Source organism: Tubulanus polymorphus, chromosome 3 (assembly GCF_964204645.1).
Source record: "Tubulanus polymorphus chromosome 3, tnTubPoly1.2, whole genome shotgun sequence".
Classification (NCBI taxonomy): Eukaryota; Metazoa; Nemertea; class Palaeonemertea; order Tubulaniformes; family Tubulanidae; genus Tubulanus; species Tubulanus polymorphus.
Genome location: NC_134027.1, coordinates 9,155,032 through 9,181,552, shown reverse-complemented (window position 1 = coordinate 9,181,552; position 26,521 = coordinate 9,155,032). Strand labels below are relative to the sequence as shown.

At 38.3% G+C, this 26,521-nt stretch overlaps 4 protein-coding genes across 5 annotated transcripts; 2 read left to right on the top strand and 2 right to left on the bottom strand.

Moving 5' to 3' along the window:
* The first annotated feature begins 2,759 nt into the window (after positions 1 to 2,759).
* On the top strand, positions 2,760 to 5,927 carry LOC141902043 (uncharacterized). Its single transcript, XM_074789682.1, has 6 exons — positions 2,760 to 2,984; positions 3,151 to 4,361; positions 4,456 to 4,583; positions 4,728 to 4,873; positions 4,966 to 5,069; positions 5,155 to 5,927. The coding sequence occupies exons 1-6, from the start codon at positions 2,882 to 2,884 to the stop codon at positions 5,380 to 5,382; spliced, it is 1,920 nt and encodes a 639-aa protein (XP_074645783.1). The 5' UTR covers positions 2,760 to 2,881; the 3' UTR covers positions 5,383 to 5,927.
* A 1,109-nt stretch (positions 5,928 to 7,036) lies between these two features.
* LOC141902042 (proline-rich transmembrane protein 1-like) lies at positions 7,037 to 8,686 on the bottom strand. The gene is made up of 2 exons (XM_074789681.1): positions 8,480 to 8,686; positions 7,037 to 8,347 (listed from the first exon to the last, which is right to left on the bottom strand). The coding sequence occupies exons 1-2, from the start codon at positions 8,490 to 8,492 to the stop codon at positions 7,911 to 7,913; spliced, it is 450 nt and encodes a 149-aa protein (XP_074645782.1). The 5' UTR covers positions 8,493 to 8,686; the 3' UTR covers positions 7,037 to 7,910.
* Positions 8,687 to 9,610: 924 nt separating this feature from the next.
* Positions 9,611 to 17,525, top strand: LOC141902574 (cubilin-like). 2 transcript variants are annotated; one of them, XM_074790373.1, is made up of 20 exons: positions 9,611 to 9,784; positions 9,985 to 10,107; positions 10,549 to 10,733; positions 10,818 to 10,998; positions 11,552 to 11,736; positions 12,186 to 12,369; positions 12,451 to 12,647; positions 12,848 to 13,028; positions 13,286 to 13,485; positions 13,998 to 14,181; positions 14,432 to 14,628; positions 14,965 to 15,145; positions 15,260 to 15,456; positions 15,554 to 15,731; positions 15,809 to 15,990; positions 16,209 to 16,392; positions 16,515 to 16,762; positions 16,865 to 17,033; positions 17,145 to 17,252; positions 17,335 to 17,525. In XM_074790373.1, exons 2-20 carry the CDS (start codon positions 9,987 to 9,989, stop codon positions 17,397 to 17,399), a joined length of 3,327 nt encoding a protein of 1,108 aa, XP_074646474.1. In that variant the 5' UTR covers positions 9,611 to 9,784; positions 9,985 to 9,986; the 3' UTR covers positions 17,400 to 17,525. The 2 variants fall into 2 exon arrangements, with proteins under 2 accessions (XP_074646474.1, XP_074646475.1); XM_074790374.1 differs by lacking the exons at positions 9,611 to 9,784; positions 9,985 to 10,107 and adding an exon at positions 10,158 to 10,238.
* Positions 17,526 to 17,868: 343 nt separating this feature from the next.
* Positions 17,869 to 25,665, bottom strand: LOC141901993 (uncharacterized). Its single transcript, XM_074789607.1, has 16 exons — positions 25,620 to 25,665; positions 25,264 to 25,421; positions 24,726 to 24,827; positions 24,383 to 24,604; positions 23,856 to 23,966; positions 23,136 to 23,189; positions 22,950 to 23,042; positions 22,628 to 22,849; positions 22,332 to 22,415; positions 22,138 to 22,233; positions 21,804 to 22,028; positions 21,646 to 21,735; positions 18,554 to 18,646; positions 18,300 to 18,413; positions 18,108 to 18,206; positions 17,869 to 18,030 (listed from the first exon to the last, which is right to left on the bottom strand). The coding sequence occupies exons 2-16, from the start codon at positions 25,384 to 25,386 to the stop codon at positions 17,875 to 17,877; spliced, it is 1,884 nt and encodes a 627-aa protein (XP_074645708.1). The 5' UTR covers positions 25,387 to 25,421; positions 25,620 to 25,665; the 3' UTR covers positions 17,869 to 17,874.
* Positions 25,666 to 26,521: the final 856 nt, after the last annotated feature.

The following is a 26,521-nucleotide window of genomic DNA, read 5'->3' as shown; positions in this document are numbered from 1 at the left end:
GAAGCCAAAGAATCTCACTCAGTAGATTTAGATGTTCCAACTATAGAGACGAGTAGATATGAAAACAAAACACGGAACGAACGAGTTTGTAATTGCAACCTGAATCTATCGGTGGCGAATACCATTCTATCCTTGGGTGTAAATTTTCAACGATATTAGGAATTTGTAAATATCTAACAGATATTAAATTGGTGCAAATCATATTAGATTTAATCAATTGCTTAAAAATGAAAACTTACAATCTGATACAATCTATCAGAATCAGAATATCTATCGACTGCTACCCGGTTGTTAAAGCTATGGCTATCGTTATGTATAAATTTGCCAGCTTCGTTATCTATCGATATTATTTTGTTATGCTCGGAAAAATCTTTTTTGGAACAATTAACTTAACTTGAAACTTGAAACTTAAATGGAAGATAAAATATGATTAAAAGAAATCCCCTATTATGTAGTGTCTTATGTGATTATATTGTTATCATGTAATTACGATTCAAGTCTTGTAATTTTAGTTAATTTCGATGTCACATATGTATATCATAAAGATATTATCATTCTAACTTTTTGATGCAGTAAAAACCGTTACAATAATGTTTTTAGATATAATTGTAAACTAATATGCGTTATCTAAGGTGCTGTGTTAGTCTATGTGCACTACGTCATCAATGTTTTTTTTTCAAAGAGTCAATAATTTTCAAGTTAGCTTTTTATTTTAGCATTCCATGTTAACATTCTACATATGCTCGCGCGATATGATTTGTTTGTCCATTAAAACACTGTAATATCAAGTACACTGCATATAAGTTGAAATATTAACAAATTCCATATTTCAAATATGCGAAGATTTCCAAATTCAGAAATTAGGGTCATGGTTTAAATAACTTTTCTGGTTATAGTCCCAGATTGCTTAGAAATCCTCAGAAATACGGATTGTAGCATTAATATTCGGCCATGAACGAACGCTGATACATGGAAATGAGTAGAATGGCGTAAGCCATCCAACCCAGATGGATACATAAGCCAAAGACCAATGCCGCGACATTCCAGTATTTCGAGCTCTTTGAAGCGGCCTGCGCTCTCGGTAGATCTCCCGCGGCGACGGTGTGTTTGACATTACACGAATTGATCGTTGCCGGAATAGCCAGCGGCCAACATCAACAGATAATCATCATGATCGACCAGCAAAGATGGTCGGGAGCCGGATTTTGTAACGGACCTTGCCCAACGACGACTGTGGCTGTTCCCTCTCCTCCTGCAGGTCCATAATATGCACACGGATGTTGTTGTGGATACGGTTGGCCCGGGCACTGAATTGGCGGTTGACCCACTACATACACCTGCCCTTAAGCTAAATGAAATGCAGCGGTCTGCAATGAAATTTGATGGAATATTGTAGGGATTATCGGATTCACTACACAGCTCACTTTTTCAAACTTGAAAATGAATAAAAAATTTCACAATTTGGAAAACAAAAACTAACCTGGTTGCGCCATGGTATCTACGTTCAGCAGTCAACTGACTTTCTCGGTGTTTATAGACGAGTAATAGTTATGTCACACGCCCGAATTATATACACATACATATATATATATATATATATATATATATATATATATATATATATATATATATATATATATATATATATATATATATATATATATATATATATATATATATATATATATATATATATATATATATATATATATATATATATATATATATATATATATATATATATATATATATATATATATATATATATATTTATATATACTCAAATTTATAGCTAGGTGCATACGAATAAATTATGCTTTTAAATTTTCAGGTTGAATCTCAAAAGAACGTCATTTTCAATTCGATATTTGCAGGAAGACACATTGCCGCGTCAAAGAAGGTACTTCCCCTTATGTGTTAACTTAAGCTCATAATAATATAACTGGTTTTTAGGTAGCTCGCGTGTAGGTCTAAGTGTGTAACAGACTCGACACTAGTATGCATCGATGCATTCTTCTACGATATGATGAACTCAAAATTTTTAGTCATTGGTCATTGGTCATATACATTAATGCAAAATGAATTTTTTAGTGAAAGCTGAATGTAGCTTAAGACGTATGGTGATTCCGAGGTTCGAATGCTAATCAGATTTATTTTTCCTTTCTGTAAGAGCGTTGAAGAATGCAACTCCATCCGCCTATGAAGAACAAAAATGCACGTAATGTATGCATGTTCAATAACCAAATTCGAAACGACCTGCTATTGACTTTTGAGAATTTGCTTAGGGTAGTAAACCTTTAATCTGGTGGTTGTGGTGTCGGCGGCGGCAGTGGTGGTGGTGGCGGAGGTGGTCGTGGTGGTGGTCATCGTGGTGGTCGTCGTTGTGGTCGTCGTCGTGGTCATCGTCGTGGTGGCGGTATGGTGATAATGTAATATATTCAATTTTATCCACATAAAGATGTCATACTCGCTCGTTTCTTACTCGTCTCAGCTTGAATAATTAAGGAGCGCATAATGTGCAATAGCTATACGTAGTTTAAGATTTGGAAATCATTCGATCTTTTAAAACAATCATAAGACGATGATGCCAATTCCAAGGAAGCAGCCGATTTCGTCAAGAAATAACTCCTATACTCTACATAGATTCGTGTTTTCGCTTTATCTATAGATATGAACGGAGTGGTTGTATATATGTACATTTGGTCGAGATATCGTAAAAAGTGTCATTTTCGTTATATCGCTATTGTCGTTGATGACCTCATTCCAGTAGAGTTATATATTTCGCATATAAACTGTTGTTTAACGAAAATCGGTTTCACAGAATATCTTCGTAAAGAATTGACCGGACCTTCAATCATAGCATTGTATCGCGAAATTCATCATGGCTTGGGTTAAGCTGTTCGTGATGCTTGGAACTGTTGGTATCATCTTAACGGTTTGGAATGCATGGACACTAGCAATCAACAGTTCATCTTTTGTTTCTGGTAAGAGCTTTTTTTGGGTTTTATCGTCTGATTGTGGGCATAGAGTTCTTTAGAATAAGACGGGGGCAATAAAAACCAAGATGGACATACTTCTGTCTCGGAATTTGCTTCATCAGTATAAGCTATTCTATGTATTCAGTCTGTCTTTTAATATTGAATATTTCAGTAATACTACTCGGAGGAAGCGTCGCGTTCAGTTTTGTGTGTTTCGATATAGCTCGAAGACGACCGTGCGACTCAGAGTCCTTGCAGTTCATCGTAGGCTTCTACTTCGTGATTGGAATAATCATCCCAATCACCGGTTGGTGGCGCTACAGGTCTTTGAATAGGTCATCCAAAGATGTCGAAAATACGCAAAATCGTCTACTTATGAAACTTATCGCAAATACAAGAGACACGAAGTACGGTATAGATCACGGGTTTAAAGAGATGAATTCAGTTGATGATTTTTTCAAGACTCAGCCGTTAACAAACTATAAAGATTACAAGCCTTACATCGATTACACGTTTGAGACCGGGGATCTGAAAGACGTCACTTTCAAAGGAGAGGTTGTGTATTATGCTGCGACATCAGGAACGACTGGAAATAACAAATTATTCCCGATTTCCAATTTACACATTAAAGGCTTCGTTTTGGATGTTGCCATGACTCTCTATCGGGCCCAACATATGTTTCCGGCTTTTACTCATCTAAAACGACCATTCGGTATTCGAATTAATCCTACGTTCAAAACGTCACCGCAAGGACTTAGAATAGGACCGATTTCTTCTGGCCGCGAATCAAATGGTTACGTTCCGTATGAGATCAACAAAGCGGCGTCCCTGGCAGGCGAAGAAACTGTTCTCTACGTGCACGCACTTCTCGTATTAGGAAAACGTAATACGGAAGCTTTCATATTTACATTCGTCGGAACAACGATGATGTTCATGCAACTACTCGAGGCAAAATGGAAACAACTATGTACAGATATAGAAATAGGCCAGGCGTGGTCTGCCCTCCCCCTATCGGTAGCGATAAAAACTGAACTGAACGCACTGCTGAAACCTGACCCGCATCGCGCAGATGAACTGAGGAAAGAATTCGAATGTGGCTTTAAGGACATCATGCCACGTATTTGGCCGAACGCCGGCTGCATTGCCCTCTTGACGTCGGGGTCTTTCAAAAACAGCGCAGAATTGTTGAAAAAGAGATATTTCGGCCAAATCCCAGTGGTCTCGTACGCGTATGGTAGTACGGAAAGCAGCGCGGCGTGTCTGACATTCGTTAACGATGAAACCGAAGGCAACTACACACCGATTGTCGACGAGGTTTTCTTTGAATTCATCGCGATCGATGAAGTGCGCAGCGACCATCCTCCGACGAAACGAATCCACCAGGTATAAAGCGCATATCAACTGCTGAAAATTTCATATCGTTATCTAAAAGGCTTGACCTCTATGATTAACATGTATCTATTTTGGTATGCGACAGTTGAGATTAGACGAAGAGTACGAGGTTGTTGTAACCAATAACAGGGGAGTTTACCGCTATAGATGCGGTGACGTCATCAAAGTAGTTGGATACTATAACGACTTGCCACTAATCGATCTTTCCTACAGGTAAGCATCAGAGGAAAAGCGGTATTAACATTGTTCAGAATCGTTCTGTGATGGAAATGTTTCATTTCGGAGGTTACATCGGTCGATGAGTTTAGTTGGTGTGTATAGATTGTTCGAATAATACCTAACACTAGTTTTTAACAGATCTGGTCAGATTCTAAATGTGGCTAATGAAAAACTGACCGAAACCGCCCTAGCAGAAGGTTTGAACATCGCTGCGGATTCATTAAACGTGTCCATTGTAGAGTACACATCCGTCGAAGGTCCATTGTTTGAGGAGGTAACGAAAAGTAAGTAATTATAAAAACCCTCTGAAGCCCCGAATATCGAAACGTATTTAATTTCCTGTTTATTTCTGTCGTGATTTCCATTGTTCTTTTAGTCACTAGGGATGGGGTAAATCAAGGGCTTTACGAAGTTATCTTCGTCGAACTGAAAACGAAGGACGGGAATACGGTTGAATTGTCTCGACACGCAAGAACCAAGGTCAGTTTCATATACGACGAAATAAAAAAAGAAATAAAAGGTTTAGTTGAGAGTGCATCTAAGAAAATGTCTAATCTTTTCACAGTTTGACGAAGGTTTGATGGAGGCCCAAGAAAACTATCGGGCCAAACGTCATCAAGGAATTTTACAGCCGATGTCGGTGTATTCGGTAAAGGATGGAACGTTTTCGAGATTTCGACAGTTGGTGCTATCGTCGAATCCGCTGACGAGCGCAATACAATTCAAACAACCTAAATTACTTACGAAAAACGAGCATATTCAATTCTTTGTCGATAATGCCGAGTGCGATTAATTCCCGTGCAATTTTTGCAAAAAAATCGGGTAAAGGTCTGGGATCCAGGAAAGATCCAGAGACCACTGTTGAGGGAAGCACATCTTTAAAAAATGGGCCTGATCCACGTCAAAAGGGGCCCGTCCCGAAAATCTTGAAAATGTTCTGCTTTTGGTGAGTAATGTCCAAGCAATAAATGAAGTATACTGATGCAAAGTGCTTCCTAGAAATGCAAAGTGCATCGAGATGTATGTTTCCAGGCAATAAAGATTAGATTCTGGTGTGCCTTTTTGTTGAAAATTATCTTTCTGATTTTATTTTTCTGTGATCTAATAGAACAGAAAATCACCACGCACAGAACGCTTTTGGAAATAGAGTGAAACTGGCTTTACAGAAAAGGAACACGCATTAGGAAAATCAATTTTTAATGCGTATCAAAACTATATTTATACATACATGAACATAATGCCTTGTACATTATTCGTAATGAGTCATTGTGATCCTGCTTTAAGAGCCCGATTCACAGGCTTTGGTTGAAATTTGAAAAATAGATTCAGATATTGATTGAGGCGTACAGAGCCGACTTTACTGGAATATAATATATATCTAAATAGAGACATACATGTAAAACATACAATATAATACATAATAAAATCCGATAAAACATGCCCATTTTGTATTTCATTTCGAATTCACACCCTTCCAATACGCTTTTAAACATACATTGATGACACGTGTACTGTGTGAGTCTATGCGTCATCGATGTTATTTTTCAAGGCGTCATTAAAATCTGAAGATGAATAATAACAAATTCCTTATTTCAAATTTGATAAGATTTCCAATTTCATACATTGAGCACAGGGTTTAAATCATTTTTCTGGTGTGGTGACAATATGAAATAGACACGTCGTTATTGCGTCGTTGTTGCGACGGCTTTGTCGCTAGAGTGCGAAGGCTGGAATGATTGAAGGCGATCCAATTCCTTTTTAGACACTATATGGACTATTCCATTTTGACATTGCATCTGATCCTGTGGAGCCAGATGAAGTTCCCAATTTATCTAATCCAGTGGATGCAAACACAACGTACATTACGATGAGTACAGTGATCAAAATCAGATGGATACATACCCTGTTGACCAATGCGGCGATATTCAAGCATTCGCGCTCTTCGACGCGACCTCCGCTTTTCGTAGATCTCCCTTGGCTACGGCGTGTCTGACATCGAGGGATTTGAGCATTGCCTTAATAGCCAAAGGCGAAAAAGTAAAGATAAGCATCAATACCGACCAGATAAACTAGTCGGGAGGCGGATTTTCCAACGGACCTGGCCCAACGATGACTGTGGCTGTCCCCTCTTCTCCTGCAGGCCCATGATATGCGCCCTGGGATTGTTGTGGCGATTGACAGTTTTCCCCTTTACCTAAGTGAAATACAGAGATGTTCAATGGAATGGGATGGAACATTGTAGTGATTATCGGATTCAGTACAATGCTAACTTTTTCAAACTTTCACAAAAGTATTTCACGATCCCCTAGGTTCGCTTGTCTTTAGGCTCACGCATGGACACATAGAGCCAGCGATAGATCGAAGTTTTGGTCTCCTCCGACTCAATAATTCGTTTCTGTGACGAGTCACCATTTTTAATGTAATAAAAGATAAGATAAATGTCACATGTAATAACAAATCTATTTCTTTAAACTATATTTATACATGAATATAATACTTGATCCATTTTTCATAATGAGCCGTTGTGATCCAGTTTTCGAGGTCAGATTCAAAGTCGTGGGTTGAAATTTCGAAATTAGATTCAGTTATTAATGGGCCGTATGGAGCCGACTGAAATATAATATTGGTCTACATAGAGACAACATAAGACATAGACTATAATAGATGAAGTGTGATAGAACATAAACATTTTGTATTTGTCTTTTCAAGGAAGATTTAAGTCTTTCGTAATTTTAGTTAATTTCGATGTCACACACTTCCAATATGTTTTCAGATAATACATAGTGAACTACTCTGCATTATAATAAGGTGTATAGTGTGGGGAAATGTGCACTACGTCAGCAATTTTATTTTTCAAGGCGTCAAATAACTTGCAAGTTAGTGGTTTTGGTTTTGTATTTTATGTTAATAACATTCTGCATATTATACGCATTAAAGAAATGACGAAGCTCGCGCGATATAATTTGTTAGTCCATTGAAACGCTGTAATATCAAGTACACTGAATATTAGTGGAAATTATAAATTTCCATATTTCAAATATGAAAAGATTTCCAATTTCATAGATTAAGGTCCACGTTTAAATCATTTTCTCTGGTGACAATAGGAAATAATTAAGACAATTACAGTTCGAGAGACGGATTAGTTCCTGGCATCTCTTTTTTTAATTTTTAATTCGAATTGCAGCTTATCCCACTCTTCTGGGCAATGTTTGCCCAAACCTTTCTGGTGGCAATATGACATAATTTAGACGATTACAGTTCGAGAGGAGATTAGTCCCAGATTCCTTTTTTGAAATGTTTTCAATTCGAATATATTGTAGCTTATCCGGCCCTGTTATATAGTGTATGCGCATACACAGTGTAGATTACGATGACGTAGATGATCCAAATCAGATGGGCACATATCCCGGCGACCAATGCTGCGATATTCCAGCATCTCGAGCTCTTCGACGCGGTCTGCGCTCTCGGTAGATCTCCCGCGGCGACGGCGTCTCTGACATCGCAAGATTTGATCGTTGCCGGAATAGCCAGCGGCCAACAACAACAGATAATCATCATGATCGACCAGACAAGATGATCGGGAGGCGGATTTTGCAACGGACCTTGCCCAACGATGACTGTGGTTATCCCCTGTCCTGCTGGATGCCCATAATATGTGCCCTGAGGTTGTTGTGGGTATGGTTGACCCGGGTACTGAGCTGGTGGTTGACCCGGGTACTGAGCTGGCGGTTGACCCACTACATACGCTTCCCCTTTAGCTAAATGAAATACAGAGATATACAATGAAATATGGTGGAATATTTTACATAGGGATTATCGGATTCATTACAATGCTAACTTTTTCAAACTGGGAAGTAAATGAAGATTTCAGAGTTTCTTAAAAGACTAACCTGGTTGAGCCATGATATCTACGTTCAGCAGTCAACTGATTCTCTTGGTGCTTATAAGAAATAGGCCAGTATCGTCACGTCACACGCCCCTTACCATATACATAACTAGGTGGTTCTGCATACCAAATTGAATACATAAATAGTTTCTTAACGTCAACAGAACTGTGTAAAAACCAGTTTTGATCTTAAGTATTCTAATTCAAAAGCATGACATTCTTTAAATTAGATTAATTGTGTAACGAACTGTCAAACGTCTTCTGCGAAACGATTCACTCGCAACTGTTACTTTTGTTTATTGTTCATACATTATTGCAATATGATTTTTTTTAGCGAACGTTACTTTCTATTACGCGGCAAGTGATTTTTATTTACGCTAGGAGAGGTCAAGGTCTAAGAGACCAGAGTACCAAATGGATACGATACGATACGATAAGAATGCAGAAGAATAAACTGTAACGCCGCGATTGCCTGTTATACTCATCCCGAGAAAGCCACTGGGTTTTTAGCTTAGAATGCCAAATGTTTGTAATCTATTGCACGTAATTTTTGTCTGTGCTTTTTAGAATATATGAATATGTGCGTTTTATGTGATCTCCATGCCCATGGGTTCTTCCAGGGAACATTCCCATGTAAATCAGAAGATGCAAAAGTCAGCCCCCAATTTCCCCTGACGAAACCGGTACGCCGAGCACGGTTGCTGGGGCCTCACCCGGGGAAGACGGAGGTATAAGGTATCACCTGAGCGTTATGACAAACAGAATTCTCAATAACCATTCGGAATATTTTAAGTAGCTTTCATTAAGAGTGTTAAATTCAGCTATGCATAGAAAATCCATCCCTGCATTTCTTCTCATTTTGTTCGTTCGTAAAAAAACGAACGTTCCGTGCACCGGGCGCCACGATGAAGAACAAAAAATCTACGTAACGTATATATGTGACTGTTCAATGATTCTTTTTCTAGAAAACATCTGTTTTTTACTTATGAGAGTTCTCGCCGAGACGGTGATATAACTGTTATCTAGAATTGTTTACTATGACGACGATTATTCAGAAAACATGCACTTGACCTGCCGGAACTTCTAATTATCTTGTTTGTATACGTCACTCGGGAAACTATGTTCTCATAAGCTGTAAACACGGGCTAACTACTTGAAGATTTGTTAACTACCGTCTTATATCAAAAGGTATTGAAAATTTCTAATACAGATATAAGCCGTAGTTATCTTATTCAGTTCTAGCTTCAAAGAGTACAGAGCATCTGTATCACGCAGCAAATACTATTAGACTATACAGTGAAAGCTTAAGGTACCGTATACAGTATATTTCAAATTAACCAAACTAATTTGAACATGTGGATGAACGTGATTAGATTTGTGGTTAAATAAAAATGTCAAAAAATTGATTTAATACGGATAGATTGATAACTGGTTTTGTTGATAAACACGTGTTATTGGTGATCGAATTTCACAAACGGCAATGATTTATCAGTGCTGAAATCATTTCAGGTATGAAGTTCCTCGAGATAGAATTGATAGATTGCGTGGCGATGAATCTTTTGGGGATATTATGCGTCGCTGCTATAACTTCTGGACTAGTTACTGACACGAGTTCGACGGCAAACAAAATAGGTATATGCAAAGTCGTTTTCTCTAGTCTCGAAGACGGTGTCTGAAGCAAACTTGCCGCTATGCTAGCTAGAGAAATTAAGTAGATATACAGCTTTTATACCATACTAGCAAATACCCAGCCACCAGCACGGGTAAGATTGCTAGAATGTAGTAACGTCACTCATGTACAAAAAAGTTCTATATCGTAGGTTTTTAATTGAACTTTGAAAAAATGTTAACCATGTTCCATCCATATTCCTGGTCATGCATTGATGAATTTGACGGCTGGAGGTGCCGATGCTTAAAAGGAGTGACGTGACAAACATTTCCTTGCCACCGACGATTATAGTATGATTGCAGAGGTTAAATATATGTATTCGAAAAGTTTGCAAGTTCTGGGATAAAAACCCATGTTCTCCACGTGTATTTCGCTAGTTCTTATCATAAATTTACAATCTACAGAATCTTGTCAAGGGCATCTGGTCACGACATCCGGTGAGGCTATATCGCCGTCGTATCCCCGTCGTCTTGAAGGTGGTTTAGAGTGCGCTCAGACAATCGAGGTTCCACAAGACAAGAAAATCCGTCTGCTATTGGAAGATGTATCTATGCGACAATCGACCGATTGCAATGATGAATTCATTGAGGTATGAATACTGTATGATCAAAGTCGTATCTTATTATGTAGATGATGAAATTTGTTTAGCATGGGATGTTTATGTTTTCATAAGATTGTTGACGTTGGAACTCACAGGCGATCACCAAAGTCATGCGCGACGTGGCGTCACAGGGGTCGTATCTGGTACTCCGACTCGAACAAAGTACAGATATTGTTGAAAACGTACAAATATTCATCCAGTGATTCAAGAGGCTACCGAATTGTTTTTGAAGCCGTAGAAAAGATCCAACACGGTATGCATCTATTCGTGTTTCTAAAATCAGCACCTCTTTGCCCTCCTCACGAGTCTGCAAGATATCTCTTAGCCCTCGTCTTATGGTGTCCCTTAGTGTCCTCCAATGGGTCTATTTTTCTTTCCAGAAATATATTTTCAAAGGCAACTCAATGAATTTGAAGGCGGACCCAGAAATTTGAGCATAGGGGGTCAAGCGCAGTGTTTTCCTACGTACAGTTTTTCACATTACATTGAAAAATGCATTCATAAAAATGTGTGCATTACCTTACAGTAGTTTCTGGCAGACACCGAAACAGCAATCGATAAAGATTTGCATTGCGGTTTTTTATATCATTGATATAATTGGTGACACTATCAAAAAAATATCGAAAATGGAGCAGGGCGCGTCGAGACCCCTACCGCCTCCTCCCCCTTGGATTCGCCCTGCTACTGTCTACGTTAGTTCGATGGCATTTACCTGGCAATATCATTGAATAGGATTTCATCGTCAAACGGCGTTGTCGTAAAATGATTTAATGTATGTATCTGTATTGAGTTAATACATTTTGTAGAGTATTTTGACGGATGTGATGGGTTCATGAAAGCATCTACAGGAGTTGTGACGTCACCGAGATATCCGAATTGGTATCCCGATAGAATTGACTGTAAAGTCACGATAAACGTGGAACCTGGCACAATTGTGAAAATAACGTTCGACGATTTCTACGTATACACCTGCGGCAGAAGTTCCCTGGAGGTAATGGATTGTAGTTGACGAGAACACCTTTCATGGGTCATCAAAGGAGGGACGGGGTCGGTCCGTAATAGCCTCATCTTAAAAACGCTCTTTCATGTACCTGCTAAGATTGTTTAAATGAACCGGAACCAAAATTTACAATTGCGTACTTCGATTTAAAGAAAAATACTGTAAATTCGACCGCCGATCACACAGCTATAACATGTACTTGGATTTACGATTTCAAAATGGTGGGTTTGTTAGGGACACTAAATCAAAACAAAACAAACGAAATCTACCAATCAAATACGTAGCAGGTCATTCCCTATATTTTGAAATAAAAGAAAACCTGCCACAAGCTCTTGGAAATAAAAAACATTGAAAAAAAGTCAGATACGCTCTTGAACAATGTTTACGAACGCGAATGCACTTGGGAATATCTTGTACATTGATCAAGTTCCTGCCTTCAGATAAAAGATTTGTCGACCAGTCGTTCTGAACGATACTGCGGTGAGAAATTTCCGGAATTTGCAAGAGTATGGCAATCCGACTCGAATAGAGTCCAAATTCATTTCCAAGTCGACCCGAACGGAAGTCAAGACAATCTTCGCGGCTATAAACTTTCGTACGAAGCAGTCAAACCAAACGAAATAGGTACGCGAAACGTTTTTATCATTTTCGGAAATCGAACGACATCAGCAATGTTTTTTTTTCTTATCGCCGGTATCATTTCAGAGTATAGCGACGGTTGTAATGGAGTTGTACGCCAGACAAGCGGCACCGTTACCTCCTGGGGGTTTCCTAACAATTTCTATAGAAAAGGAGAAAATTGCAAAACGCAATTCCGTTTGCCAGACGGTGTGCGCGTTGTATTTAAGTTCGAGGTTCTGGAGCTCTACGGAAGACCCGGGTCTTGCACTGACTTCGTCTTGGTACGTATGTTCAACTCAAAATCTTCTATGCATGCCAATGCATTTCCATTTAAATTTTGTATCCCCATTGCAATGTAGTTCATCCTTTTTTTTCTTAAAAGTTGCTCGTTGTACGTCGTTCTATTTTGATAAAAGAATGTCGCACATCTGAGAGAGGATGAAATTCTGATTTTTGTTTTTGTTTCTTATTGCACAAAAAGCTGAGAGATTTGGAAAGTCAGAAGGAAACCGCAAAACTGTGCGCTAATCGATATAAAAACACGATCTGGGTATCGGATTCGAATAGAATCGACCTCATCTTCTCGTCTTCGTCAAATTCGCAATTAGCCCGAGGTTATAAATTGACGTACGAAGCTGTCAAGAAGTCGGCCGGAAAGATACGTGAGTAAAATGCAAATAAGACTGAATGGTGGATCAAGTAATGTACAAGCGAAAACTTGGTCTAAAACAAGATGTGAATTTATAACAGACCGTCAGAACATCAGTTGTCATCCGTTTCAGTCCCCAAAATACTAGCTTTATGATATATAACATTTATCAATTAATATTTACAGTATGTGATTTAAAAAGCGCCTAAAGGCCTTTTGTAAAAGTTGCGATACACTTTTTCCACCTGAAAAGAAATCTATTTATTTCAGAGCATTATGATGGCTGTAATGGGTACCTGAAGAAACAAACGGGTGTAATCAGCTCTCCTAATTATCCCAACGACCTTGATTATAGCTACGACTGCAGGGTTGTATTGGAAGTCAATCAAGGCCAAAAGATCCGAGTGGACTTTACGGATTTTAATCTCGTTTATTCGACGTACCCAGCGTGTAGTAACGACTATGTGATGGTAAGTTAAGGTTGTGGCATCAATGGGGAAAAAAGAAAAACCATTCTTGCATAACATTTTACAAGATAAAGAAGTCTTCGGAAAAAGGCCTCTACAAATTTTCCAATCGTCGGTCCTCTGTTTATTCAAATTCAAATTTCAAAATCCAAATTAGCCATTGAAAAGTACGGTTTTAGTTCCCGGCAGGTGTGGTGGGTTTGGAAGGGAAACCAAATCAAAACAGATTATACCAAATCTACCAATCAAATAGATAACAAGGACAATCCCTATTTCAAGATCGAAAATTAATTAGAGTGAAAAATGAAGTTATATAGTTACGTATTATATATTATTATTATCATTGATTATTATTATCAATATCACTGTTATGATTATCTATTTTCTGATAAATAAGTTGAATGGACCCCTGAAAACTTACAAAAATCGGTTACCGTAGAAAGATTCCCAGTACATGTATCTACAATATTGGTATTAGTTTATGGAAACAGATTTCGCTTACGTCTTGATTTTAGTTGGACGATTTAGAAACTGGTGCCAGCACCGGAAAGATGTGCGGCCGGCGATTCAGCGGCAGAACATGGGTCTCTACTTCGAATCGAATCCGAATCAGTTTGCATACGTCACCGAGAGATCAGTCTAATCGTGGACGTGGATTTTCTGCCAAATACACCGCAATAGATACCACGACCCCAGCAGGTACAGAGCCATCTCGTTGCACAAATCCAAAAGTGGTCTTAAATCTTAAGACTGGTCTTTGTTATATTGACTTGAGAATTAAGTTGGTCTTAGACCAGTCTCAAATCTAAGCCATGGCCATGCAACTGGCCTCAGGTTACAAATTAGGCCTAAATATTCAACTTATCAATTAATTTCACAAATCCCGTCCTATATGTGATTGGCAAGTGTCACATATCGTTGCTATATATATGACATATTTCAATTTCAGTTTATTACGATGGCTGCAACGGTTTCATGACGTTACCCTACGGTGTACTGACGAGTCCCAACTACCCCGGAACTTGGTACGACCACGACAAATGTAGAACAATTATTCAAGTACAACCGGGGAAAAAAATCAAATTCCACTTCGATGACGTGGAATTGGCTCACGCGTTTCCGGAATGTCGCGTCGATTCTTTGCAGGTCAGACAATATGGATTCACAAATCAGGTTTAAAAATGTTTAGATGTAAAGTATCTTTTTGTATAACTGTCATTTGTTTGTTATCGCGTGTTAATGCACTATCGAAAATAGAAATACTAAACGGGAAATCATTCTATGATAGTGAGATCGCAGTTAAAGATTTGATCACAAAATGTCCGTCTGCCAATGGTAAGACGTCTTTTATGAAGCCTTCATCTGGTCAGTTCGCTATTGAGGAAAAGAGATCTTCTCGTACAACAACAACAAAAAACAATCTAGCTCCTTGTACGCTACGCGAATTACCGTATCATTTCATCACCATTTTCTCATGAACAGATCCGCGATCTGGTCAGCTCCAAAGAAAGCCTGAAATTGTGCGGCACCAAAGTCGGAATCGGGAAAGAATGGATTTCGGATTCGAACCGGGCCGAAGTTTCGTTCATAAGCGGCAAACATAATAGTCATACATACAACGGCTTCAAGCTTAGATATCAACAAGTTGAACCTAAAGATGACGGTAATACGCAAAAGATTACGCGAAACACTTCTGAAATACACATCTATACACTGTGACGGTAAGACTGATTTTTTTCACCTAGTTTGAACCATTTTTTCATTCTTGGTTTCATAGAATTCTACGATTATTGTGACGGACTTCTGAGAGCAGAAACTGGTGAACTGCGCTCACCGAACTACCCGGATGAATTCTACGAAAAAGCTCTCTGTCGAACACGTATCCACGTTCCGACTGGAAAGAAAATTGTGATAGATTTCATCGATTTTCACCTTATCAATGCATTACCCAACTGTCCCACGGATTCTTTGGAGGTATATATCTGTAATCAAGCTGGTGATGAAGTCATCGAAGACATGATTGCCGGTATCATATTACCTGAAGCAAAAATGTATGTATTCTTTATTGTAGATAATTGATATGAACAGTAGGCGTACCAGTGAACGACAGTGCGGCTCCGCGTTCAACCGAAAAACCTGGGTGTCCGACTCGAACAGGGTCGAACTGATGTTCAGAAGTGATTCCCGATCGAGCAATTCACGTGGCTTCAAAGCAAAGTATAAAACAGTACCGGCTAATAAACCTTACGGTATTCAGGCGAACGTCACTCCGAATCAAGTTTATCCTTCGTGTCTTTCAATACCGGTATACGTTCTTTGTTTTCAGAATATTACGACAAGTGTAGCGGATATTTGACAGCGCCGTCTGGTGACATCAAATCGCCCAATTATCCGGATACAGTCGAACCATATACATCGTGTGACGTAATCGTGGCGGTAGACGAAGGTTTGACCATTCGCTTTGACATCAAGGATCTGAGTCTTAGGTCATCTGGGTTTTTCCTCGAGGTACATACATCAAATTGTTGAAGATCTTCTACAATCGCTTGACCACCTTGATAAAACATTCTTTTTACCATTGGTCTACGTACATGAAATTATTTAGAAAAAAAATATCATATTGTATTCAGCACCTATATATCAGAGTCTATACCAATACGCACGTTTTCGATGCGATTGGGATTCATACTTTCTTCGAATTAAGTTTTCGACGTGTATCTTTATAGCTACGTGATTTAAAAACGTCAAAATCTACCGGGATGTTAAATGGTCAGAATAGCGACGCTATTGGTACTCGTTGGGTGTCCGACTCCAATAAGGTGCACATTATCCTCAGGATGCAAGGAGGAATAAACTCTGAGGAACGTGGATATTGGTTGCATTATCAAGCACTGACCAGTTCGGAACGAGGTACAATTCAGAATTTTCATCGTTCGTCGTTGTCGGTTGGATTTTGAATTTGTCAGATCGTCAAGCATTTCATCAAGTAAGGATATATATGGGATCCTTAGTTTAATTTTTTTTCCCAACAGAAGTCCTGCTTTTGACGACAACAACCACACCAGCACCAACGACGACCGTGCCAACCCTTCCGGACCTCTGCGGTAAGACGCTCAGTGATACTAGTGGTGAAATCAGTTCTCCGAGTTACCCGCTATCATACCCGAACAACAGGAATTGCGTCATAAATATACAAGCCGCTACCGGCATGCGCGTTCACTTGAAATTCGAAGAGTTCAATTTGGAAGGTGGGAGCGGTTGCAGAAACGATTACGTATTGGTAAGGCGCACGATATCCCTCTCATGTGATAATCATAAGATTGTATTGCCGTGAAATTCTAAAAGCAGTTACTGATCTATGGCGATTTTTTTCCATTCTCAGATCGAAGACGTCATTTCTGGACGCAAATCCGGCAACATGTGCGGTACCCGTCCGAAAGGCGCTGATTGGTTATCGACAAGTAACAAGGTGAAAGTCACCTTTAAGTCCGACGGCTCCATAAACAAATCTGGATATAAGGCTTTGTTCAAGCAGGTCGACTCATCTTTTGGTAAGCAGCAGTCCACCGCGCGAGACTTTTTCATCCGTCATAATTCGTTGAGAAAATATTGTAACGCCACGCTGCATTAATGAGCTTATTTTATCGGTAAAATCTTTGTAGTTTTACCAGACTCTACCACTGGTGCCTCATCGGGAGTAGGCGATTGTCCGTGTGGCTTAATTCTGCACAACAACTGCCTATGTAAGCTCGCCGAAACGAACCCGGACTGTAAGTACATTGTGACAGACCATGAATGGTATTTCTTTCACATTTTTTACTTCTGCAGTAAAACTGTTTTTACTCATTGCAGTAACTCGCTGGATTATCGACTCAAATTACGATGCTGCCATGGCGGTCATCAACAACATCGGATAATGTGTTTTATCGGTACCAAAATATGTATACTATCATAATGTGTATCTGACCACAGCTCTGTTTCACCTTGGACTCTAAAATCGTTTTAGAGTCCATGGTTTCACTTATGAATAAAATGGATTTCGATAGATACAAATTTGGTTTTTTTTCGACAATTGCATGCAACCAAAAATGAAATTGAATGAATGAAATAAATACATTCATACGTGAACATGAGGAGACTACATGCCTACAGGACTTATGCTCCCTTTGTATAAAATTGTATTGCACAAAATGAAAAGCTCATCGAACGTGTCAAGTCACAATCCACAGTTGCCCTGACTCATTATCAATCCAGTAGTAGCTTTCTTGGCTGATCGTGACCATTCGTTTCCAAAAAACCCGTGGATAGATGAATACAATGGTGTGTATTAATGGCTGTATTGATAAAATTCTTTTTTTTTCTTTAAATTAACTATAAAAATCTTCAGTATATTTACAATATGGTACATGATTTAGAGGCGACCGACACATTTTTTGCTTTATTCGCTCCTTTCAACCATTTTTCTCGTATGGCCTTCCTGCGTTCGAATATGGCGCGACAACTTTCGTACTTCAACTCGACGGCTATATCGTACGGCTTTTTACCTTCCTAATAACGAAGTTTGAACACTCTTGGCTTATACTGTTATTTAAATTCGACAGATTTTACGAAGGGGGTATACATACGCGATTAGTCATCGCCGCGTCCGCGCCGTTCTCTAAAAGCTGTAACACTACCCCTGGGAAGTTGTTTTTGACTGCTACGTGCAATGGAGTATCGACCTCCTACAGAAGAAGGAAGGGGATTAATAATACGGTCTATCGTGATCATCGATGACTATTTCAACATCCAAATTTCTAGAATCTCGGGGTACGCACCCGTTTCGATTTGATGTTTATCTTTGCGCCTAGGTCCAGTAGTACGCGTATCATTTCGCCTCGGTCGTGTTCGTTAGTTTCCGCCACAGCCACGTGCAATAAATGAAAGCCATCCTGAAAATGCGAAGAATCATCGCCTATTATTGACTTGAACCTGTAAACGTCAACAGTTAATCGATAGATAAACACTGGACGTTGTTCACGCTCAACGGTAGAATCCTGGATTTGATTCGAAATATAATTCCATGACAAACCTCGTTAAACATTGGAGTGGCTGCTTCGTCTTTTTCGGCCAGTTCTCTGACACGTTTTACATCTCCGATTTGCACCGCTTTGAATAAATGCTTCTGCTCGACATATGTAAGAAAAGAGCGGGTGATAGTATCAAAATCATTCTGGACGTATCGGCCCCACTCCGCGCGGTTGCGCCACCGCGCGGGATTTACGCGAAGCAGCAAACACAAACATGGCCACTCTCTCAATTTTCAATGATAGAAATCGTGTGTGCATTTCAATTATTTCGGCTGTGAGGGTTTTAAGGCACAATATAAGTTGATGATGTGATATGGCGATGTTAATTAATGATAATTCCGCAGTGAAGCTAGTCACGAACGGTGCCGATTGAGTGTACAGCTGCCAAAAACGCTGAAATGTGCATAGTTGCGTAACTATTTGCAGTGAATTGCAGACGAAACATGAAGCCTTAACGGCCGTTTAAAAAAAAATTATACCAATCGCAATTGTAAAATAAAAATGAGAACCTAAGTTAAAATTCTGGCCATTTCTAAAATGTTATTACTAATTTGTAGTCAGTGCCGAACGTTTAGTTTTCCAACAATAATGAGGGGTGGTAGGTAGTCATGCAATTCAAGTCATCATTTATTACACGTTACTTCCGTGTTGAAAATCTCGCGAGTCCTGGACCAAACCCCATTGAACAATGTGATCTGTGTGCTGGCCACAAATGCACACAGATCACACTACGCTACCCATTACACACTCCAGTACCCACAGCTTTCATATATCCATCCAAATATTTATTAAACACAAAAATCGCTTGTACAGAAAATCTTTGCGTAATAGATCACATTTGAAAAATTATTTGAATTACAAACGTACCTTGTCTCGTACACTCAAATATGCCGAGAAAAAGTATTATGAGACTAAATTACTTGCAGCCAAATCCGATATGAAAAAATCAGGGAATATCTTAAACAGTCTAATTGGAAAATCTTCCAATGATCGGAGTAGATTACCTTGCTCTTTCAAAAGGAACGGTATCGTTGTAAACGGCTATGAAAATATCGCTAATGAATTTAATTCTTTCTTTGTAAATATTGGTAGCAACCTAGCCAATCAAATACCAGATACAGGTGCCCACTTCAGTGAATATCTGACAGATCCAGTAAATGAAAACTTTTTCTTTTTCCCGACCCACCCTGATGAAATCAGTCAGATTGTAAATGATTTCTCACCCAGCAAAGGCGCTGGTGCTGATGGTTTCTCTGTAAAAGTAGTTAAGAAAATAATTGATTCTGTAAAATACCCGCTAACTCATATATTTAACTGTAGCTTAAATTCCGGTATAGTGCCGGCTGAACTAAAGGTAGCGCGAATACGTCCACTCTATAAAGCTGGCAATAATGACTCTTTTGATAATTACAGACCGATATCCGTACTGCCTTGCTTTTCTAAAATTCTCGAAAAGATAGTGTATAATCGATTAACCGAATATTGTAACAAGTTTCATATCATTCAACCAAACCAGTTCGGCTTTCGAAAGAACCATTCAACTGCCATGGCCTTAACATTGATAACTGATGAAATTTCTCAAAATTTAGAAGAAAACAAATCAACTATTGGGGTATTCTTAGAATTATCAAAAGCCTTTGACACCGTTGATCACGAAATCTTATTAAGAAAATTATGTTTTTATGGAATAAGAGGCATCTCTAACAACTGGTTTGAAAACTATTTGAAGAATAGAAAACAATTTGTTCAAATTCAAAATTATAAATCCTCGTTATGTACCGTTAAAATTGGAGTACCCCAAGGCTCAATTTTAGGTCCCTTGCTTTTTTTATTATATGTAAACGACTGCATTAAATTTTCTAATGTGTTAAAACTTATATTGTTTGCCGATGACACAAATGCCTTTTATAGTGACATTAATTTAGACAGATTAGTACGTACAGTAAACATTGAATTATCAAAATTGTATACCTGGTTTCAAACAAACAAGCTGTCATTAAATGTAAAGAAGACGTCATTTATGGTGTTCGGTAAACATAACTTGAAACATGAAACATAACTTGAGAATATCAATTAACAACATAGAGATCAAACAAGTCAATGTCACAAATTTTCTTGGAGTTTTTATTGACAGAAATCTAACCTGGGACGATCAAATAAAATCAGTTGAGAAAAAAGTTTCTCGAAGCATTGGTATAATAAATAGAGTGAGATATAAGCTGCCAGTGAGTTCTCTTCGTACCCTTTATTTGTCGCTTATTGATCCTTACCTCCAGTATTGTAACTTAGTTTGGGGACGAAATTTTGAAAATAAACTTCAGCCATTAATTGTATTGCAAAAAAGAGCTATCAGGCTAATTTCTAATTCCTATTATTTGGCGCACACTGACCCTATATTCAAAGCTTTTAATATCCTCAAGCTCAAAGATATTAATAAACTTCAGCTAGGTACTTTTATCTACAGATCTGTCCACTCCGAATTACCGAAATCATTCGAAAATTATTGGAACCAAAATTTTCAAATCCACAGTCACAATACTCGGCGACGTCAAGATTTACAAACACTTTCTTTCAATAGTCTAAGAAGAACATTTTCAGTAAAAGTATCCGGCCCTTTACTTTGGAATAACATCAGTGAAAATCTAAAAAACATGGAAAATTCTAAACTGTTCCTAAGAAATTATAGAAAGCAACTTTGTGCTTGATTTTATCATACAGTTATTCGAACTAAAATTATTGTTTTTGGAATATTTCAGAAAATAACTGGCTTATTAAATGATTATATCTTAATCAAGCTGTTATCATAGTTTACTTTGATTGCATTTTGTGTGTTAAGGGTTGACTGTGAGCATATTATTTTCTTTATTGCATTTCTCTTTTTTTCTTTTCTCTTTTGAGGGACCTGTTTTATACAAACTATTCCTTAGTTTCTACAGGCCCCTCCAGGTCTAATTTACTGTATTTTGTATTATGCTTTGTACACTATGCTGTAAATTATATTTGAAAAATAAAGTGTTCAAATCAAATCAAATCATTTAGAGTGTCTTTCTTCCTGGATCTGATCGGTCCTTTTTTACGAAATACCTCAACCTACTTTTATCAACTTGATATTAGCCGCTTCTAGGAGCTTCACCACGTCGGCGAAATTTCGTTCTTTAGCGATATCCAGCGCATCTTTCCCTTCCTACGATAAGAGCAAAAGTAGAATACACTTTTTTCAGATATTCTATATGTTTTTACATGCATACATACTTTATTTTTCATTGCGTTGTCGCATTCGGCGTCGAGTAAACGTGAAACCAGCGTACATAGTTCCTTCCCGTCGTTGAAGTTACTAACCGCGAGTGTTAATGCCGTATCCCAATCTCTGTTGACGGAGTTGATATGTAATCCCGACCGAGTTAGGACGTCCAGCACTTCTGTTTTATCCTGATATACTCGGTGCGTCATCAGATAATGTATCGGGGCTGCGCCAATCTGTAATAAAGGAAAGGCCTTGTTATCAACGGTAGGATACGATCGCTACAAAGTAGAGATATGAGATTTTAGATTTAGAAATTTACAAGAACATTTTCTGGGAAGTTACCTCGGTTTTCATATTCACATCGGCGCCTTTTTTTATGCACGTTTTTATATCGTCGAGTTCACCTCTGCAAACCGCGTTGACTAACGCCATTGGATCCTACAATATTCATTAGGCATTCATTTAATAACTTGGGCTACAGACCCAACCCTAGAATTCTGCAAAAATCATGAAATTAAGAAAAAAAATTCGCTCACCGTTAACCAAAGTGGAGAACTGAGAATCTCAGCTAGTTCGTGATAACCCTTCACTACAGCGTAATCGTAAGGCGTCATATTATTCTGTAAAACATAGAAATAAACTAAGAAAAAAAGCTATTTTAATATGGAGGCTGATGAAGACCATACAGCATAAGTTGTGGCTTAAGTTAAACAAAGATAAATGCATGTACCGCAGGACTTTTACGATCGAATGGGAATACAATTATAATCAAGTGTCCATGACAACTGAATGGATTTTTAAAGGCTAGTAATAACATAATATTTAGGCCTACCCGGTTTCGAGATTTCGTGTTGGCCCCAAGCGACATCAGTTTTTTCGAGAGCTCAATAGCTTTCTGTAAACCGACTAACCGGACAACGATATGTAACGGTGTGTCTCCATCGACCACTGTTTTACCGTTAACGTCGGCTTTATGTTCGACTAGTAGGTCCAGTATCTCTGATGTATCGTCCAGTTCGCGTTGAACAGCCACGTGTATGGGCAGAAGTCCATTCTAAAAATATTTCAACTTTGAATTTATCTTTGATTCGTTGCAAAATAGTTGAATTGCCGTGTTTACGGAAACAGTGTTGTTGAATATTGAAATAGCTGACCTCGTTATGTCTGAACAACATGGCCCTGTCTTGTAAAATGCATCTTTGAATTTCATTTTTAGTACCATCGATGCAGAGCAAATGCAGTTGATTCTAAATTCAGAAAAAAAGAAGACTGCTGAATGGGAACTTTTCAAATCGCTAGAAACGGTGAATGATTACAGTCGGAAACCCAAGCAAACTTACTACTTCTCGATCGAACATCCTCGGATATGCTTTACGATATTTACTGATCACATCCTGAAATCAAAACGACACCGAAGCCGTTAGACATAATGAATAAACCTAAAACCCCTCCCAAAGCAGTCTTATAGTCCTCTCTCTTTCAGTTGTGACGACGATGCCAACTTAGACAGCAAAACATCTGAAAATCCATGCCACCATATATAACCATTGCGACGAACGAACAACGTCTAAGTGAAGAGATATGGTGTATGTCTTTTGAACAAATACCGTAGTCTCAATTGATTGTAAGTTAATGAAGGCAATGAATGATTGATCGACGTTTGTTGTTTTTTTTTTTCGTTTCGAGGCAGATAGCGAATTAATTGTTGGAATGATTACCTTTCGTAATACATATCTTCGATGATGATATATTCTCGGCAATGTATGTCTAGTCTTACCTAAATGCGTTCATTTAGTTTTTACGAAAATAAATGTCGTTCGAAAATTTGTCACTGTTGTTTGAACCTGTTCGAGTAATAATAATTCGAGTGTAATGAAGGCACCTGTTTTTTACTGATCGCAGCTGTCACCGGTGTTCGAACTTGTACGACAACCGTTAAAACCAGTTTTAATCGGGAAAATTGCTCGTTATTGACCCACGAGAAACGCCTAATCCTACGCGAGTAACGAGTAATGTAATATTCTTAATTTCCAGTAAATCTAAGGCACGAGGAATGATACCTGTATTGACATTACATCCTCGTCACGTAGAAGTTCGTGCGTCGAGCCTAATATGTCGATAAGTGATGCGACTCCACGTGTAGTTGCCTCGTCGTAAGATGTTCTCAACGCCTTCTCGTTTGAAAAGAAAAACGCATATGAACGAATATTCTTATCATTTAGACGCTGTCAATCGATGGCTTTCATCGCTATCTACATCATTGCCATTACGCGTATACATTAGGGCTCTCAAAGCCAGGGCCGTATCTAGCGGGGCCTTTGCCCGGCAGAAATTCTCGAAAAGTGCCCTTTTTGCAAATATGATTGTTATATCCAATGGGACTGTACTTTTTCAGGACCCTCGAAATGCTAGGTACGACCCTGAAAGCGTGTGATAGCGTTTGGGAGTCCTCCATTACCGCAACTGTATAATATTTATCTCAGTATTCTGATAATATTTGTAAAAATTCATGCCAAATTCATACATTGATTATGTATGGATCTATGAAGACATTTAGTGATAAGTGTGAATCAAGTGTGCCCCGTACCTTATTCTTTATCCATGGATCGGCACCGAGTTCGAGTAAAGTTAGAATAGTCGATTCGGGATATTTGCATCGGGTGTTTTTTAGAACGAGATGTAACGGCGTCTCCCGTAATTCAGCGGATTGTAAATTAGGGTCGGCTCCGGCGCCAATCAGAGCTGCTATCGCGTTTTCACAAGTTCGGCCTCGGTATGCTGCGACACAATGGATGGCTGCGTATCCCAACTTAAATGAATGATATAATCGCGAACTTTTTATATGTCTTTTTGCATCAAATTTCAATACATGAAGATGTTATTGTTAACACGTCTTAGAATTATACATCAGTATTTCGTAACAATCTTACCGATGAAGCGAGAGTTTCGTTGATACGCTCTTTCTTGACGGTACCCAAACAGTACTCTATTTCTGACAATCTTCCTGACTTGCATGCTTCGATAAGGGACTCCTATATTAGACAAATTATATCAAAGGATTTTGTTTGCTGAAGGACATATGGAATATAGCTTCCATTTTCTATTGTATTTTTTTTTTTATTATGAAAATTCATTCAAAATTGTTATTAACAAGAAAATAGCTAGTTTTTGGGTGAAATAACAATGCATATGCAATGTCGACTCATATTTAAATCTAATTAATTTTAGTAAATTAGATTTATAGTTTAATCTATAGATATGTCCATATATTTCTATGTATATATTTGATTATTATCCACATTTGATTATTACAGATTTTAGGTTTTTCTTTGCTCTAAGCAAATATCTTTTTGCTGAACAAAATAAACTACCGTATCTAATCTATTAAATGTCGTTATGCTCGTTTACCACTACTAGATAGTAAATACTTATTTCAATAATGCCACAAAAGTTTCATGAGTTAATCACCAGGCATTTTGAGTCATCATCTACTTCCTTTGCATCATCGTTATCTGGGTTAGGACGGACTCCTGTGTCCGGTTCAGTTCCGACCATCGTTGTTGTAGGTTGCGTTGCTTCTTGATAAGCCATCTTCGGGTTTGTCGATCATCACATATTATCAAATCCTCATGATAAAATTGACAAGCAACATGATATAACTTTCATTCAGAGACAGTTTACGGCGTGATTTGATAACGATGTGTATTTCGTTCATTTCCAAATAATCTGACCAACAGATATATATTTTCTTGCAACAGTTGAATTCCTGTATTATTGTAGGCCTACTTAAGCCTTGGGATAATCGACTAACTTGATCAACTTACTAGGTCCGATGTATCAGTACGAAATAATGTCCGGTAGATATGATATGCATTCTTTATGCGTAATGAATATTTGCGTGTATTATACTAGTAGGTGTCTTATAATTGAATTGAGCAAAGGACAGGTCGCAATTGATCCCAAGACGTGTGTATGGTCTTTAAACCGGAACCGTCGTACTGTATGAATGTGTCCAGGTTTTAAGAGTATATTGACCGTAAATGTGTTTATGTTAATAATTATATTGTTTCTCGTTGTCCAAGTTTCGTCATATCTTCTAACTTTTTCGCGTTTTTCGTTTGGTAATATAAAATTCGAACATTTTCTATGATAAGTGATGAAATAATATTTGACGAGTGGCTACTTATACGACATGAAAATAATTAAAAACGTCGATACTTTTGAAGCAAATATTTGGTGAAAATGTCAATAATGGCGGTGTTTGTCGAGAAGGGAAAATATCATGTTTATACATTTCATAACATATTATGTCATATAGAATATACGATGAAGAATAAAATAATGAATCGATTTTTCATCAACAAATATTCGAACCAACAAAACTTTATTCACAACAAATATTTTACACCAGATAATATGAAGGATAACTATGTACAGAAAAGCCTAGTATTTCAGTGGTGAATGACTTCAAAGTCTTCGATTTCCGTTGTCGAAATCGTTTCCGTGTCAGACACGGCCGATTCGTTGAATTTTGTAGCGGTTTCTTGCGCGTCTGTAGGAACTGAGCTATTCCGAGATTCGACACTGGCTTCGTAAGGAGGCGGTCTATGAGCGGCGGCCATGTCCGACACGATAGCCATGTTAGATTCCAACGCGTCGAACCTAGCCCTGCTTGAAGCGTTATTCGATCTACTATTCGTGTCTTTAATGCTGTTTAAATCATGTT